The sequence below is a fragment of the Capra hircus genome, chromosome 21 (genome assembly GCF_001704415.2).
Source record: "Capra hircus breed San Clemente chromosome 21, ASM170441v1, whole genome shotgun sequence".
In the NCBI taxonomy this organism is placed as follows: domain Eukaryota; kingdom Metazoa; phylum Chordata; class Mammalia; order Artiodactyla; family Bovidae; genus Capra; species Capra hircus.
This window is the reverse complement of record NC_030828.1, coordinates 44806094-44820848: the sequence shown is the minus strand read 5'-3', so window position 1 is coordinate 44820848 and position 14755 is coordinate 44806094. Positions and strand designations below refer to the sequence as shown.

General features: G+C 39.7%; 1 protein-coding gene across 1 annotated transcript in view; it reads right to left on the bottom strand.

Annotated features, from left to right (window-relative positions):
- Nucleotides 1–14681, bottom strand: part of KIAA0391 (KIAA0391 ortholog) — a 136012-nt gene extending 121331 nt beyond the window's left edge. The window contains exons 1-4 of the mRNA XM_005695233.3: nt 14589–14681; nt 13002–14267; nt 10965–11012; nt 10350–10482 (exon numbers count right to left, since the gene is read on the bottom strand). Of these exons, the coding sequence (XP_005695290.1) occupies nt 10350–10482; nt 10965–11012; nt 13002–13990 (1170 nt within the window). The 5' untranslated portion in view covers nt 13991–14267; nt 14589–14681. The remainder of the gene's footprint in view (nt 1–10349; nt 10483–10964; nt 11013–13001; nt 14268–14588) is intronic.

The window sequence follows — 14755 nt, the reverse complement described above, 5'->3', positions numbered from 1 at the left end:
ATAACACATGATCATCTCAAATAACGAAGAAAAAAGCATTTAACAAAACTTAACACTCTTTAAAAAAACTAGACAAACTAGCAATAGAAGGAAACTAACTCAACATAAAAGCCATAGATAAAAACCAACAGTCAACATCATACTCAGTGGTAAAAGGCTGAAAGCGTTTCCTCAGGACCAGATCAGGAGCAAAAGAAGGATGTCCCTGCCCCTTGTACCACTTCTACTTATTGCAAGTTCAAGCAATTAAGCAAGAAAAAGAAATAAAAGGTACCCAAATTGGAAAAGAAGATGTAAAATTATCTTTGTTTGCAGATAATACGATCTTATATACAGAAAACCATAAAGATTACACACACACACACACACACAGAGAAGTAATAAATCAATTCAACAAAGTAAGAGGCTATAAAGTCAACACACAAGAATCAGTGTGTGTTGCATTTCTATAAATAGTGAATAACTGAAAAGAAAACTACAGAAACAATTCTATTTATAAAAGCATAAAAAAGAATAAAATTCCTGGGAATAAACATAACCAAGGAGGTGAAAAACTTGTACAATGAAAACTACAAAACACTGCTGAAAGAGTAAAGGCATAAATAAATGGAAACAAATTCCATGTTCATGGATCAGAAGACTTAATATTGTTAAAAGTCAACACTATGAAAGCAATCTACAGATTCAATACAATCCCTATCAATATCCCAATGACTTCTGTTGCAGAAACAGAAAAACCCATCCTAAAATTCCTATGGGGGACTTTCCTGGTGGTCCCCCAGGTTGACCCTTAATCTGGTTAATGATTAAGAATATGCCGTGCAACGCAGGGAAAGCAAGTTTCCATGGAAAGGGAAGGAACTGAGATCCCACACGCTGTGGGACAACTAAGCCCATACGCGACAGGTAGGGAAGCCAAGCACTGCAATTAGAAAGTCTGCGAGCTGCAAAAGAAGACAGAACAATCAAAAAATAAAATGCATTTGTTTTCAAATAACTAACTAAAGTTCATATGGACTCTCAAGGGATCCTGAATAGCTAAAACAATCTTGAAAAACAAAACCAGAGGATCCATACTTAATGATTTCAAAACTTACTACAAAGCCACAGTAATTAAAAATAGTGTAATATTGGCATAAAAATAGACATACAGGCCAATGGAACAGAAATAAATTCAGACCCTCCCATATACGTTAAGAATGACTTTTAACAAGAATGTTAAGACCATTCAATTGGAAAAGGACAGCTAAAAACAGTGCTGAGAAAACTGGCTACCCACTCACACACACACAAAAATAAATTCAACCCTTTCCAAATACCATATACAAAAATTAACTCAAAATGGATCTAGGACCCTAAATATAAGATCTAAAGTAATTAAACTCTAAGGGATTAAAACAGAACAAAAGCTTTACAACACTGGATTTGGCAATGATTTTCTTAGATATGATGCCAAAGGCACAGGAATTGAAAAAAATAACAAACTGGACTTCATCATAATTTACAAAATTTTGTTCATCAGAAAGCACTATCAGAATAAAAAAAGGCAACCCACAGAATGGGAGAAGATATCTGCAGATAGTATATAGGGATCAATATATGTCAAAATATACAGAAAAACCTAAAACTCAACAACAAAACTCCAACTCCCATTCAAAAATGGGGAAAGGACTTGAACGGGCATTTCTCCAAAGAAGATAGATGAATTGCCAATAAGCACATGAAATGATCACTAATCATTAGAGAATGCAAATCAAAACTATGAGATACCACCTCACACTCATTAGGATAGCTACTATGGAACACAGTATGGAGATTCCTCAAAATATTAAAAATAGACATAGCATATGATCCAGCAATTCCACTTCCCAGTATATACCCAAAAAATTGCAAGCAAGGTCTCAAACAGGTATCTGTACACCCATGTTCATAACAACACTACTCACAATAGCTTAAAATGTGGAAGCAACCCAAGTGTCCATTAATTGATGACCAGATATACAAAATGTGATATAAGCATTATATGGAATATTATTCAGACTTGAAAAGTAAGGAAATTCTATAATATGCTACAACATGGATGACCCTTGAGGACCTTATACTAAATAAGACAGTACCAAAAGACAAATACTGTATGATTTCACTTATATGAGGTATTTGGAGTAGTCAAAATCATAAAGACAGGAAGTACAATGGTGGCTGGCAGAGGCTGGAAGGAGTGGAAAATGAGGAGTTCCTGTTTTATAGAGTTTCAGTTTTATAAGATGAAAAGAGTTAGGGGATACATGATGGTGATGGCTGCACAGTAATATGAATGTATTTAATACCACTGAACTGTACACTTAAAACCAAAACTTCGAGGGGGTAGGGCCAGAGCATCAGTAATCAAAAAAAAAAAAAAAAAGCATAACTCAACATGGATTTTGTTTTGTTTTGTTTTGGGGGGGTTTTTTTGGCCACAGTGCACAGCATGCGGGGTCTTAGTTTCCTGATCAGGGGTCGAACCTATGCCCTGTGCAATAGAAGCTCAGAGTCTTAACCACTAGACTGCCAGGTAAGTTTCCATCAGTGATTTTTAAACATCCCCTAAACTATTCTAACAAGTAGCCATGGATGAGAACCATTTCATTAAAGGGTGCCATTTCATTTATTTTGTTTTGAACAAAAGAGTACTTCCTGGTAAAAACATATAAACCTGAAATCTTTTTTTTTTAACTTTTTATTTTGTTTTGGGGTATAGCTGATAAACAGACAATGTTGTGATAGTTTCATTAACCTGAAACAATTTTGATAATGCTCTTTTTGGATACTTATGGAGATCAGCAGAAACCATAATTTTTTAAAGCAAGCAAACTCAACATGGATTAGTACTTACTCCGTGGTTTATAACTCACATTCCCAAATTATAAACAAGCTTTTAAAAGTAATATTGAAAGAAGTTCCAGCTGTTTACCCCTAGTACAAAATAATTTAAAATGCTGAACACAATACAGTTTTAATACATATTTGCAATGAATGGTATTTATAGACTGAACTATGGCCTCCTCAGAATCCTCAAATTGAAGCTCCTTAGCACCTCTTACAGAGAAGGCGATAGCACCCCACTCCAGTACTCTTGCCTGGAAAATCCCATGGACAGAGGAGCCTGGTAGGCTGCAGTCGGTGGGGTCGCAAAGAGTTGGACACGACTGAGCGACTTCACTTTCACTTTTCACTTTCATGCATTGGAGAAGGAAATGGCAACCCACTCCAGTGTTCTTGCCTGGAGAATCCCAGGGACGGGGGAGCCTGGTGGGCTGCCGTCTATGGGGTTGCACAGAGTCGGACACAACTGAAGTGACTTAGCAGCAGCACCTCTTAAGGTGACTGCATTTGAATATAAGGCCTTTAAAGAGGAAATTAAGACGAAATGCGATCATAAGGATGAGCCCCAATCCAACCTAACTGATGTTCTCAAGTGAAAAAGAAATTCAGACACATAAAGACGCACCTTGGATGCCCTGGCATGGAGGAGGTCTTTATGAGAACAAACCAAGGACCATCTGCAAGCCAAGGAAAGAAAAAAAACTTCAGGAGAAACCAAACCTGCCTATACCTTGATTTTAGAACTGTGCAAAAATAAATTTCTGTTGTTTAAACCACTCTGTCTATTGTATTTTGTTATGGCAGCTCTAGCAAATTAACACACATAGTAAGCCAAAAAAAAAACACCACAAGATGAAGAACCTTTGGGCAATGACACTCTGCAGCTGAACTTTATCCTGGGGCACAGTCCACACTCTTGGAGAGGCCCCCCTCGATCGGGACAGGACTCAGGATGGCTTGTCCTCTGAAATTTTAACCTCAAATTTTTATTCACCTGCTCTCTGATTTCAGCCTTCTAGCTTTCATTCCCTTACTGGCACAGTATCTCCTCTTTTACTCCACATGAGACTGCGAGGCCCTGGAGCCCTCCCAGACAAGTGCTCTCTGGCCTGCCTTCCTTTCCTATCTAGTCTGGGTCCCATGATGATCTATCAGAACTACCTTCCCTAGCTCCCTGTTACGTTGCCACAACTAAAAAACGAAACCCAAAATCTGAACCATCGGTGCATTTTGTCTTCACTACTACCACTTTAGGTGAGTCAAGCTCTGTTGGCAAAGTACTAAATCACACATTCATGCACAGTAATGTCTACAAATTCACTGATTCAAATCTCAGCACCCACCCCTTGCCACATCCTTCTGCTGGAGTTGGCATCTCTCAAGGACCACTCCTCTCAAGAACCACCCCAAGCCTCTTGACTCTCTTCAGTCCTGCATGGATGCCTGTCTCTCACTATGCACCCCATTTAACACAGCAGATGTCATTTCTTTCAGTCTTCTCGCCTCCTATCTATATATTTATCTGTATCCACACCCATCCTCACTTTCTTTTCTAGTCTCAAAGAAGTTTCTTCCATTTCTAACCTTCCTATCTGTGCTCTTTTTGTCAACCTCTTTTTGAACCTTTTCATCCATTCTCTCCCTATTTGCCCTGCTTATTCAACACCTTTATCTTTACTAAGAACTCTTACTTCATCCTATGAGTATGCACATCTCTCTCACCTCCCTAAACCCTTCCTTGATCTCTATCAAACTCAAGCCACCACTATCCATCTGTCTTCTTTTTTTCATCCAAGCTTCTCAAAAAAGAAGAGTTCACCCTCAAGAACACACCCTCAATGTGTGTTCACTGAGTTACAATAACCTGCATGGCTTTGGCCCCCAGTGTACTACTGATATCCCTCTTCTTATGGTCATCAATGACTCCTTACTTATTCTTAAGTGATATTTAATCATTCTCTCAAAGCATGCTATAAGAGACATCCTTGGTGGTCCAGTGGTTAAGACTCTGCACTCCCAAGGGGGCAGGGGTTTGAGTCCCTGGTCGGTGAACCAAGTTCCCATATTAAAAAAAAAAAAAAAGCATGCTATAGAATTGAGGGGGAAAGAGAGGCCCTCTCCTAGTCCCTGCAGAACCTTCGAAGCTGCTACTTTTCCACCTCAACTGAGGTTCATGAGGTTCATCTAGACCAGGGGTCAGTAAATTGTTTTCTGTAAAAGACCAGATGGTAAACAGTTTAGGTTCTGTGAGCTGGTCTCTTTTGTACCTTCCCAACTCTGCAGGGCACAGGAAGCCACAGAAGAGACCAGCATACCTATTTGATTTGGTCCCAGATCCTCACAATAAAGCAATATCACAATGAAGTGAGTCATACAAATTTTTTGGTTTGCCAGTATGTATTAAAAAGTTATATTTACATTATACTTTATTCAGTGTACAATAGCATGTTTTTAAAAATTATGTATATACCTCAGTTTAAAAATACTTCATTGCTAAAAAATGCTAACCATCATTTGAGCCTTCAGTGAATCATCTTTTTGCAATAGTAACATCAACGGATCACCCTAGCAAACACAATAAAAATGAAAAAGTATGAAATATTGCATTGCTTACCAAAATGTGTCACAAAGACATAAAGTAAGCAAATGTTGCTGGAAAAATGGCACCAGTACACTTGCTCAGGAGAAGGCAGTGGCACCCCACTCCAGTACTATTGCCTGGAAAATCCCATGGACGGAGGAGCCTGGTGGGCTGCAGTCCATGGGGTCGCTAAGAGTCGGACACGACTGAGCGACTTCACTTTCACTTTTCACTTTCATGCATTGGAGAAGGAAATGGCGGCCCACTCCAGTGTTCTTGCCTGGAGAATCCCAGGGACAGGGGAGCCTGGTGGGCTGCCGTCCATGGGGCTGCACAGAGTCGGACACGACTGAAGCGACTTAGCAGCAGCAGCAGCAGACTTGCTCAATGCACTCCTGCCACAAATTTCCAATTTGTAAAAAAACAAAATATAATAAAGCAAAGAGCAATATACTGATATATACCTGAACCTAAGTGAATGAGTGTGGCTATGCTCCAATAATACTTAATATACAAAAACAAGCAGTAGACTAGTCTTTGTGGGCCATGGTTTGCTGACTCCTCTTAGCTGTGATCTGTGTTGTTCCCGGAACCTGTACATTTATCAAGAATTTGGCCTCCAACTCACAGTCTTCACTGCCAGCCTAAGGGACAAAGTGCAGTGCCAGGCACCTGATAAGCATTCTATAATGTGGTTGCAATTATTATTTCTTAAAATTATCCCATGGACACTGTAATTAGCTTTGTGGATGACCATCTAGCACTTTAGGCCTCTCAGTTTCTTCATCTGCTTAACCCTCATACCGTGGATTTTGTCATCTAGAGCCCTCTCTCTCTCAGATCAAATACCTAATGGACACTGATCACTCTCACTCCCTTTATACTTGCTCTCCAACCTCAGTGAGCCTCCAGCCCACTTGTCTCTCTTGTCTCCTAAACCCTGAATACTCACTGGAAGGACTGAAACTGAAGCTGAAGCTCCAATATTTCGGCCACCTGATGCAAAGAACCAATTCACTGGAAGAGACCCTGATGCTGGGAAAGACTGAAGGCAGAAGAGGACAACAAAGGATAAGATGGTTGGATGGCATCACCGATTCAATGGACATGAACTTGGGCAGACTCTGGGAGATGGTGAGGGATAGGGAAGCCTAGCATGCTGCAGTCCATGGGGTCACAAAGAGTCAGACACAACTTGTCAACTGAATAACAACAGCAGCAAAGAGTTGGGCATGACTGAGCAACTAACACTTACTTACTTCGTCTCAGAAACAGTTGGTACTACTTCAGTCTACCAGAAATGATCTGGATCCATGTCTGTCCCTTCTGCTTCACCAATACTATTGTACAAAAGCTAAATCCCGAACCAATCCAGCCGCATGTTTTCCTTCACTGCCTGTTAACTATGGATATGGTTCAGATCCTGAGCTTTCCCATCTTCAAATGGGTGATGTCCTTTCAAGACTGTTATGTGCTATGAGTTTAACAGGCCTAAAACTGCTCGACATACGGTAATCATTCCATAAATGGTAGCAATGTTCTTATGTTAAATCAATAGCTTAAGATAAAAGGTGGATGACAAAAAATAAAAAATGGGATACAGATTTGGGGAGCTACAGGAGGGAAAGGGAAGAACATCTGGAAAGAGAAAGGGAGAAAATTCCCTTGTCATAAAATGTCCCAATCCTTCTGTGAATATAGTCAGTTGCTTTGTGAATTACTGGTAACCAAATGTATGATTATTCTTTACTAATCTCACCAGTCTGGAGCCTGAAGCTTCTGTAGTAGAACACTCTCCAAGGAGAAGATTTGCTCGAGTCTCAGTCTCTGTCAGGAAAGAAAACTAACAAATCTTCCTTCTATTAATCTACTTACAATGATATCATTAAAAAGGAATTATGATGGGGGACTTCCCTTCTGGTCCAGCTAAGTCCAAGGTCCCAATGCAGGGGGCCCAGATTTGATCCCTGATCAGGAAACTAGATCCCACATGCTGAAACTAAGAGTTTAGCCATTGAGAGTGTTAAACAAAAGTATTCAACTAGTGATTCCATGACTGAGACAGAAGCTATTCAAGGTAAAAGCCTAGGACATCTTGTGCCAGAAAGCATAGAAGTGCCCCCAAATTGATGTGTGTATTGGAGGGGAGTGCATGAAAGGGTGTCAAAGAGACGGAGAAGCTGGATTGCAAGAGGTTCCCACAGGCCAAATTTGGGAAAATTTGAGCAACAAAAAGAATGATGATGGTAATGGAATTTAACCCCATTTTTTTTTTTAATGAAATAACCAGAAAATCATCACTTTGCATCCTTCCAAAGGCAGAGTTCATTTTCATGTTGCAAAAAACACTGGGTGAAGTGTTAATGGGTTACAGAATATCTGCATAGTTTCGAACTATTACTCCACAGATTACTTAACTTTTAATTACAAAAATTACAAAGAGAAATTATAAAGGGAAAAAAATGAGCCTTTGCAATGGAGATATCTGGCAGTCGCCTCCTTAATCAAGCGCTCAAAGAGCATCAACAATACAGAGCAACCTGCTATTATGTGGCTGCTGTAATGCAGTAAGAAGCACACAGCATCGCCTGTGTAATATACCCCAAAAGCTTATAAACTGAATTAATGGACAGAAAGCAATCAGACAATTAATCCACAGTCTTGTTACTCAAAAGTGGTCCAAAGACCAGAATTCCATCACCTGGCAGCTTGTTCAGAAGACAGAATCTCAGATTCCACTTGGGACAAGTGAATCATAATTTGCATTTTCAACAGATCCTCAAGTGACTCTGAAGTACAAAGTATGAGAAGCCCTGACCAAGACAAACCACTTAGACTTTATAAAAAATCAATGTCATAAAAACAAAAAAGGCAGAGAGGTGAGCTCCGGATTTAGAGACATGAACAGCCAAAAACAGTGAGTGATCTTGATTGAATCCTGGGTAAGATAAAAATGTTTTAAAATACATTTTGGGGGAACTGGAAAAATTTGAATATGTGGTCTTTACTAAAATGACACTGAATTAATGTTAAGGTTCTTAAATGTGATAGCAGTATTTAGTTACACAGAATGTTCTTATTCTTAGAAGATACAAGGGGTTCCCTGGTGGTCCAGTGGTTAGGACTCTGCTTTCACTGCCATGGCTCAGTTCAATCCCTGGCTGGGGAACTGAGGAGCAGCCAAAACCAAACAAAAAAAGATACATACTGATATATTTAAGGTAATATGTCTAACACTTACTTTTAAATGGTTTATAAAAACACACAGCGAGAAAACATATGTGGAATAATAACTGGTTATTCTAGATGAAGAGTATGTGTCTGTTGTGTTTTCTTTTTTTATTAAATAAAAAGTTCAGGATGGGAAGAATATTCAACTAACCCACAACAGAAATGGTTAAGTCTTTAGGAGCAAACTGCATGATTTACACAATCCTGCATCTATCTTAACATTTACTTCAGAAGATACATGTACATGTTCAATAGATGTTGGATGAGAGAAAGAAATTTGTTTAAATCAGTTTAGCTGGCAGAAATTCCCAAGGCATTAAGAACTGCTACAGCCAGTCAGCTGTCAAGTACATACAGAACTATAAACTAAATTTTTGTTCAATGAGAGGCAGCAGAGTGTAAAGGCAAAAATGCAGGGTCACTACGACCTAATTTTATTAGTGGAGCGTCCTAGGGCAGATTTAACCTCGCAAAGTCTCAATTACTCTATCTGTAATACAGAAATAAACCAACATCTTACAGGGTAGGGTGAAGATGAAATAAGATATAAGATAATGAATATAGAAGGCAATGGCACCCCACTCCAGTACTCTTGCCTGGAAAATCCCATGGACGGAAGATCCTGGTAGGCTGCAGTCCATGGGGTCGCTAAGAGTCAGACATGACTGAGCGACTTCACTTTCACTCTTCACTTTCACGCATTGGAGAAGGAAATGGCAACCCACTCCAATGTTCTTGCCTGGAGAATCCCAGGGACGGGGAAGCCTGATGGGCTGCCGTCTATGGGGTCGCACAGAGTCGGACACGACTGAAGAGACTTAGCAGCAGCAGCAGCAAGCATCATTTAATAAATGTTAACTATAATTTTATCAGTAAAGTCAGCTAAAAGGTGTTCCATAAAATGAACATGATGTTTTCAAGGACCCAATTTTGACTTTATTCTGAGGATCAAAGGTCTTCATATTAGCATTTTCTAACAATTTTAAGTCAAAGTGAGATGGCAGAACCCTTTACACTTCTCCTTTTTATTTGGTATTTGGAGAAAGAGCATTCAGTAAGATGACAGGCAGCCTCTCCTCAAGGTAAAAGCATTTTACGTCAACTTAATCTTAGTAAACTGGCATAAAATACTGAAGATTAGCAAAATACATCTATTAAGAATGACTTCAAGAATAAACAAATTCAATATGAAGAAGACTTGGATATAATTTTGTCAAGTTATCTTAGACTCTCTTGACTAGAAAACTTATGAGAAACCTATATTTCCAAGGAATTTTATTAAAAACATCTTTTGGAAGTACTTACACAAAGAATAACCATCTATTGAGCACTTGTGCCCAGATGAAACAGAATTGAGCTCAACAGACGGATGATAGTCTAACCCAATTATTCCATGAAAGTCTAAAGCAATCTCTCCTAAGGGTTGGCAACTATGGCCAGCCGAAAAAATCCAGCCCATGACTTATCTTCATGAACACAGTTTTACTGTATTCATTTATGTATTGTCTGTGGCTGTTTTCACTACAACAGCAGAGTAGAAAAGTTGCATCAGAGACATTACGGCCCACAAAGTCTAAAACATTTACTATCTAGTCTTTTAGAGAAAAAAATTGTCAACCTCTGCTCCAGACAAGCAATCCAAGAATGAAGTTAAGACCTGTCCCAGACTCACCTGAGGTGTCGTCTTTTTGTATTGGTCACCTCCATCTATCACATCCCTCATGATTTTTTCCTTGAGAAATTCATACTCTTCTGAACTCAGGTGAATAGACTCTATAGTTTTTCCACAGCCCAAACACTGACCACTGTAATTATAATTGAATGTGTTACAGAATGTCCTGGGAAAAGAACTTTTTCTAAAATGAATAATTCTAGGACACGAGAAAATTTGAAGGTAATTTAGAAAAAGAACATCATAACCTTTGTGATTATCATACACATCTCATTTTTTGTAACCCAGACAATATAACAAATTAGTGTCCCAGAAAAAGCCAAAAGAGTAGACTGCTGACCTCCAGATAAAGTTTTAAAAGTCATTCTTAAAACACAACTAGGCCCAAATTTGTAGGGAAAACATGTCAGAGAAATCACACCAGGCTCACAGCACCTACCAAGAAAACGATTTTGGATACTGCAAATTCTCGAAATGCGAAATATGACCTTCTTGGCAATCCTAAGTAACTTAATCTACCCTATTTCTAAAATGTTCTTAAATTCTTTTTAACTAGTAGCAACACAACCTACCAAAGCTGAATTGAAAAATTAAAAATAAAACATTGGTCTTTACCTTTGCTGGATTGTGGTGAATTGTCCTTTCCATTGTTCTCCAGGAATACTACAAAAAAATTGCAAAACCAAATCACCAGAGGGTCAAATCCCTACTGAAGAGATATTAATTGTAGGAAAGAGCTCTGAAAAGTTTGGGATAGTTTCTTAGAACAGTTCGATTAGAAGAGTGGATGCTTAGACAGCGATGGTACACTACTCTGGACCTCCTTCTCTTTGTTTCTTCTCTCATCATCTGACTCTCATCTTTAAGTCTAAATTTACCTTCACAGGACCTACCCAGAAAGGAGCTATAACTTCTACACAAAACTCAACTCTAGGGACTTCCTTGATGGTCAAGTGGCTAAGACCGCAGTCCCAATGCAGGAGGCCCAGGTTCTATCCCTGGTCAGGGAACTAGTTTCCACATGCTGCAACTAAGACCCAGCACAGCCAAATTAAAAGAAAAAGTTCAACTCTAACCTTCTCCATAAAGCTGCCAGATACTGTTCGTGACCCATTCTTTCTCTTACACTATCAAATTTTATACACCACTCTTAGATAACTGTCTACTATTGCATTCCCAACTACCTCATGAATGCCATTATAATAGATCTTACATCACAAAACACCCACAGTGCTTAGTCTAAAACTGGAGGCATTCAAAACTACTTACTCATTTATTTGCTCAATCAACTTATCCTTTCTTCGTTCCTCGTTCATACACTGCCATCATTTTTTTTTGGTGGGGGAGCTGTGCTGGGTCTTTGATGCTGCATGGGCTTTTCTGCAGTTGCAGTGAGCACGGGAAACTCGCTAGTTGCCGTGGGCAAGGACTCCTCTCTGTGGTGGCTTCTCTTTGTGGAGCATGGGCTCTAGAGTGTGCAGCATCAGTAGTTGCAGCTCACAGGCTCTAGTTAGTTGTGGTGCAAGGGCTTAGTTGCTCTGTGGCCTGTGGGATCTCCCCAGATCAGGGATCCAAACCATGTTTCCAGCACTGGCAGGTGGATTCTTTACCACTGAGCCACCAGGGAAGCCTCATTGATTCTATAAATTCTACTGCCTTCTCTCCTTTCTCCGTTCTTAATTCAAGATCTCATCATCCCTTACTCAAATCTACAATTGCCTCCAAACAGATCTCCCTGTTTCAAATCTTAATCCCTGTCTAATCTTTTCTCACTGCTTTGGCATCATCTTTTATAAACTACTCCAAGATCAGCATTCTTGATAAGAGAATAAAATCCAAGATCCTTGGCCTTCAAAGACTGTCACTATCTAGTTCCTCTGCAGATATTCAATAAATGTGGTAAGAAAGATAATTAACCATGATTGCTACTGCAAAGCTCTGTAAAAATAACATACAGTAGAAAAGCAAGAGAAAAGCAGAGATGAAACGAAAGAACCTGTAGGAAAAAGCCTGAGGCAAATTAGCAGTAAAGAAATTAAGAACAAAAGAACATCATCAAGCTGATAACATGAAGGAAAGCAAAGGAGAGAGTTTTGGAGGGAGTAGTCAAATACGGTATGATCAAGGCCGGATGAAGATTTTCTTTTTTAATGCATATGAGGTTTAAGCAGAATCCCTCTCTCTGCTCTAACTATACTCAAGTTGGTGAAATGCAGACAGTAAACAGAATATATATAGCATTATATACATTATACCAATCACAATTAAATTTCAGAAGAACTTCTGAAAATAGTAATATGACCCAAAGACAGCTCCAGTTTTCTTGCAACGAACTCCAGCCACAAGTGCTATTTGTAAATACTCATATACTAGACACCTCAGAAAACAAATGAACCTTCTAATAGGAAAAAATACATAAAAACAACAAATGTTCTATAATCTCCCTTTTATGTGATGAGCAGAGATTATCACAACAGGTTTTTCAAAGAGAAAGAAAATTGTCTTAAAGGGGAAACAATCTTACTAAGCGAAAAAAAGTATAATATGAATAGAACAATCCTCAGCAACTAATTTTTTAAAAAAAAGGAAAAGGCTACTTTTAGGTATCAGTATTAAAATAAAAATACACATATAAACAGAAATCAAAATTACCTCTCAAACCATGTTTTTATACTGTGTGCAAAAGACTCCCCAGGATAAAGTTGATTATTTCTTAAATACAGAAGAATGTTGTGCAGTTTGTTTGAATACTGATCATCTTTCATGTCTTTTCCAAAATCAAAGAAGGCTTTTAAAGTTTCCAACATAGGAACAATATCATGATTTAACAACTCCTGATACAAATTCCAAGCTACATTTACATCTTGATGAAACAGGGCTCCCTGGATACAGTCATCATAGTTCTTTTTTGAAGGAATCATGACTTTTTTGAGGTCTTCTAACAGCAGCAAGGCCTCTCTCCATCTGTCTGTATAGATTAATCCCCGCATGAGAAGAGTGTAGGCTCCAGATTCTAAACGCTTGTATCTGGCTTTCATGATTTCATAGACATCAATAATTTCTGATGTCTGCTTATGAAAAACACAGAGATACAAATACTTGACCAGTAAATCATAACCTACAATACCATTGTTTTTTGCAGCTACCCAGGCCAGCACAGATTTGGCCACATCTAGAGAGCTATGGCATTTAACCATCTGCAAAATAATCCAATTTTCAAAGTTAGCCTTTTCTTTGAACTCTTCCTTAAGTTTATCCCACTCCTCCGAGTTCAAAGGTTTTGTTGGGAGCTGGATAATGTTCTTCATAGGTGGCAAGACAGGAGTTTTACTAGAAGGATTCATCTGTGATCTCTTCTTAGCTGCTCCAGCTGCAAACATGTGAGAAGAATCAGCAGAAACTTGCTTATTACTACCCTCATCTAGTTTCCTGACACATCTGGCCTTGGCAATCAGCAGGTTCATTGCTTTGGTATTTTGTGCAGACATCGTTTTCACAGAAAACCACTTCTCTTGATTCCTGATGCCATAACAGTCTTTGAGAAAGAGAGAGAGGTAAGAATGACTTGAACTTAGCCCAAGGTATGAGTTGCTCTTCCAAAGCTTAGGAAAGCTTCGAATACCAGCGAAATAGAAAGTCATTATGCAGTTAAATCAGCACTAGATTGTGAGAAAGATGTTCAAAAATCCCCAACTTCTGCAGGCTGGTGGCTGGGGGCGGAGAATCGAAGGGCAACTTTCTACAAGGCGATTTTCAGCTTCTCACAAATCGAATGCTTTGGGAGCTAGCAGCAACGAAGCTTGGTTGAGTTCTCTCCATTAAACAAAGGTATGGGGATATCCAACCTCTCTCGCAAGTTCCAGGACTAGGAGACAGAGCAGGAATCCTCTGCTGCCTCTTATATTCCAGTCAGCGAACCTGAGGGAAAAAGCACAAAGACCCGCCAGCTGACTCACGCGGAACACCCCTCTTCTTGAAAAGGAACAGGAACCCATAGGAGACAGGCTGCATAAGGGGCGAGGAGTCGGAAGCCTCCTACCTCAGGCCCATCCGTAGCCTAGGAAGAGGCTAAAGCCCAAGTCTAGGGGCCCTGGCCGCCAAACTCTTCACATGGGGGAATGAGAAGGGGCGGTTAAGAGAGCCGAGCCAGAGACACAAGTAAGGAAGAGAAGTCCACGAGGGCAACCCCTCTGTGTACGGGTCGGTCACAAACGAAGTTCACTAGATTCAGTCACCCACCTCATCACTCACGCTGTGTGCAACCATTAGCGGCGAAACTACGGCGTCCACAATGCACCGCGACGGCCCCTGCCGCAGAGGCGTGGCTAAGCTGGTCGCAGGCGTTCGGTCCCGCCTGGAGGCGAGAAAAGGCGACTTGTGAACCTTTTAATGGCAGGAGGGGGCAC